The following is a 3988-nucleotide window of genomic DNA, read 5'->3' as shown; positions in this document are numbered from 1 at the left end:
CCACGAGGCCGCAGCCGTACCGCGTGTTTGCTAGGCGCGCGCGCGCCTCTGCCAGCATCTCCTTCTCGTCCTCCCCCATGTCCACCGCGTCGGGCTTGGCGGGCTTGGACTCGGGGTTGGGGTCGATCTCCCCGGGACGCAGGCGGCGGGGGTCGTCCGCGGGGTCGTACCTGTGTGTGTGTATATGTATGTGTGTGTGAGTGTGTGTGTGTGTATATGTATGTGTGTGTTTGTGTGTGTGTGTGTGTGTATGTGTGTTGTGTGCGTAAGGAGGGACACGTGCGGGTGGGTTTTTTAACTTGTCTGGGGTGTGCGCACAGTGCAGAGGGCAATCCCATACGGGTTGGGCCGCACGCCCGCCCCGCCCCGTCGCCACCGCGAGCGAGCCAGCGGCCGGCCCTCTCGGCGTCGGCACGCCGTGCAGGGGCCGCGCCCCTGCCCGCCCACAGCACTCAGTTCCTCCAGCAACGCGATGGCGCGAATACACACGCGCACACACACATATGCGCGCGAACACACACACTCTCTCTCTCACACACACACACACACACACACACACACACCAAACACATGTACAAATGGACACACACACACAAACGCGTGCACGCACAATTCAAACGTGCAGAAACCCGTGCATTCATCACTTACAAAAAGAATAATCAACAAAACCAGAACCACACCTACAAACACCCGCGCAGCCACCCTCCCACCTGTCGTCCTTCCCGACCGCCATATCCAGCAGCTTCTCATACCGCTCCAGGCACTGCGCCGGCGTGCGCCCCACGATCGGCGCGATCGTGCGCCACTGGGTGGGCAGCAGCTTGGCCAGGTGCAGAAGCTTCTCATCCTCCTCGCGCGTCCACTCCGTCTTCTTGATGGCGGGGTCCAGCCACTCGTACCTTTGTACGTAATGTAGAAAAAAAGGGCCGAAGAGGAGGGCACCCGTTGTAGGGGGCCGGGCGGGAGATTGCGAGAGAGGAGTCTGCTGTCTGGCACGCATGCTGCTGCAGGAGCAGGAGCCGTGGCGGTGGCGCCGGCGGCATGCTTGCCGGCTGCCTTGATGCTACCAGGCTGTCCCGTCGGCTGCAGGAGCGCGGCGCGCGTCGGGCGGCAGCTAGGGATGCGGGCGCACCAGCGGGCCTTGCATTGCTTGGCCGACTTGCGGACGAGCAGCGACGAGATGCGGGCCCACTGGTTCAGCCCATACTTCATAACCGCCGCCTTCAGAATCTCGTCCTGCAGGGATAGCGAGCAGTGTGCTTAGCACGCACGCCAGACCTGGATCACCGACCTGAGAGGGGCAGCCCCGCGTGTGAGCCCTGCCACGGAGTGATTGCTTACCTCTGTGTTCTTCCATATTCCTCCCTTGATCTGGATACGCATCCTGGCTGCTGTACGGGCCTGGCCCCCGCGAGCCTACGGCGTCCCGGTGAAGCCTTACAACGAAAACAGTTCAAGGTCGTCGAAAGCCCTGTTGGGCTTAAGAGCTCGTCCGACGAGGTCAGATCGCCTAGCTGAGAACGTCACAAGTGTTCAGAGTGCCTACGGTACCGTTGTGTTTTTCGCCTATTATGATACCTAGGGTGTCAATAGTTCTGGGGGAACACGGTACATTACAGTGAAGCAACTGCACTCACGGTGACGTTTGCTCGATTTCACTGCGCTGCTGCCGCTGCTCCTCCTCTAGCTGAGCTCAAGCTGCCGACCGGCAGAGCATGTGCGATGCTGCAGGCCCCTGCACTCTCCGAAATGTATGTGACATAGCACATCAGCCATGCGTGTGTGCGTCGCGACGAGGCGCGTGTGTACATGTGTGTGTATGTGCGCACGTGCTTGCGTACCCCCCCACCCCGACGCAGCACAACCAGGATGGCTTGCACGCAACACAGACACACAGACCATGGAGTCGTTTTGCTGCCCGAGGCTGAATTGCGCGTGGCTGGAAGGGCGTGGCGCAGCACTGCTGGTGTTTTGATGAGCCACAAGCTGTTCGTTGCACCACCGACCGCCTCAGCATCGATTCCTCTTGATGCCCGCCATTTCAGCCAGCTGTGAATGCTGCTGCTGCTGCTGCTACTTTGTAAACTGTTGCGCAGCGCGGCTACTGTTGCTGCTACAATCACGTACCGTCCGTCGCAATTACACTCGCGTCAAGCTTGCGGCCGCTGCATTGGTGAGGTGCGTTGTTGGGTGTGGGCATGCGCTCTCTGTGTCTGTGGCTCTTGAAGTGTTGACTCCGACTCCGCCATTGTGGTGTTGAGGTGAGGTGTCATGCAGTCGGCGAGCAGCAAGGTCCCTGATACCGCCAGAAAAGCAACGCGAAGTCTACCCCAACGGTGGGTGCACAAGCAGTAATCCTGCGCAGACCCAACCACCGCCTCGTGCCATGCACTGCCTGCAGACAAACAAGAGTGCTTCCGGCCTGTTCAAGAGCGGCCCCTGCCCCTGCCCTACCAAGCACCTGCACAGCACGGTTAAGCGCGCAGCGCAGAGCACCCAGCACAGGGGCAACGTCGCAGCATGCCGTGCGGCGGGTGAATTAGCGTACAGAGAAGCAAAGGCGATAGGCGCACATGCTCAGCCAAAGCAATGCCACACAACGTGCAGGCGCGGTTCTATTGATGCGAAAAAGGTGGCAAAACAACTGGGCAAGTCTACAGCAAAGGGCGGCGATCGGGGGCAACGAATTCGCCAAGAACAGGCCCGGCGCGTACGCGGCGCAGGGGTTGGGGGGTGGATGCCTCCTTCAAGATGCCTCTTTCAAGATGCCTCTCTCACAGCGGCGCCCGAATCACAAACAAAGTGGGGGGTTGAGATAACGAGGGGGTCGTGGGCGGGGCGCAGCGCGCGCCCCGCACAACGACGAGCAATCGCTGCTCAGCGGGGTGTGTGGGGTGTGTGTCCAGGGCCGGCGGCGCGCCGCGGCGCGCGCGCGGCCGCCGCCCGGGCGGTGCGCCACGGCCTCCGCCCAGGCGTCGCGCCTGGCGGGGGCGTCGGGTGGAGGGTACAAAGCCGGCGCAGGCCCCGAGCGGCCGCCGAGCCGCGTGGCTGCTGAATCGGCCGCGCAGCAGGCGGCCGCGAGGTGGCTGGCGGCGCGACGAATGAAATTGCTACAGGCTGTTGAGCCCGCCTCCGAGGGAAGCCTCAAGAGGGCGGTCGCGCAGGGTACCCACGCCCGCGCCCAAGCGCGGTAGCGGCCGCAAATGTGTGCGCGGGCCTGGCTCGCCCTCCCGTCAGCATGCACCCAAAGGAGCGGGGCTCAGAGGACAAATGCTGCAGTTCTGGGCCCGAGCCATCCGCGGCTCGGCGCCAAAAGCAAACGCCGCATACCATATGGTCAAGAAAGAAGAAAACAGCCAGCGCCATCGGCACAAGGGGGGCGAGGAGCCGCGCGCGTTGCTGTCCCGCGCGCCGCATTGCCTGGCTGCTCGCATATGCAAGGGTGGGGCGCGCCTCTACAGCGCCCGAGCCAGCGCCTGTCGCGCCGTCACCCGAGTTGCTACGCTCGCGCGCGGATCGCCCTACAGCGACGCCCCGCCGCGGCCGCGAATGGCGCGTGCACGCAGACAGGGGCGCATCTAATCAAAGGATGGTACGCCTGCAGTGGCCGCGGCGGGCAACAACAGGGGGCCCCTTTAATTCGCAGGGCCAGGGGGCCGCTAGTGAGGCTAGGTGCAAAGGGAACAAGAGCGGGCGCAGGCGAGGCCGGGGCCGCGCACAAAGCGCGGGCGGGGCCCGCGCATCTGCGTGGCTCAAGAGAGGCTGCGCACAGAGCGGCGGCGGCGGCTGAGGCCGGCCCGCCGGGCTTCGTTAGGGCGGGCGCGCGCTGCGGCACAGGCGGCAGGCGCAGGCAGGTGAACAGGGGAAATACAACCGGGCAGCCCGCACCAGAGCCGGCGCTCGTTTTCAGTCAGCACTCAGCGCGCGGCGACCTTGCCAACCACGGGCGCCCGCGCCCGCTGCCCCCGCGCCGCCACCACCGCCACCG

The 3988-nt window shown here is 64.1% G+C and overlaps 1 protein-coding gene across 1 annotated transcript; it reads right to left on the bottom strand.

Moving 5' to 3' along the window:
- Nucleotides 1-452: 452 nt before the first annotated feature.
- On the bottom strand, nucleotides 453-1383 carry MNEG_14790 (pre-mRNA-splicing factor CDC5/CEF1; the record flags this gene model as incomplete). Its single annotated transcript, XM_014036739.1, has 4 exons — nucleotides 453-459; nucleotides 711-899; nucleotides 1133-1236; nucleotides 1342-1383. 4 exons carry the CDS (start codon nucleotides 1381-1383, stop codon nucleotides 453-455), a joined length of 342 nt encoding a protein of 113 aa, XP_013892193.1.
- Nucleotides 1384-3988: the final 2605 nt, after the last annotated feature.

Source organism: Monoraphidium neglectum (assembly GCF_000611645.1).
Source record: "Monoraphidium neglectum strain SAG 48.87 unplaced genomic scaffold scaffold04768, whole genome shotgun sequence".
NCBI lineage: Eukaryota > Viridiplantae > Chlorophyta > Chlorophyceae > Sphaeropleales > Selenastraceae > Monoraphidium > Monoraphidium neglectum.
Note: the sequence above shows the minus strand (reverse complement) of the source record. Positions and strands in the feature narration are given on the sequence as shown.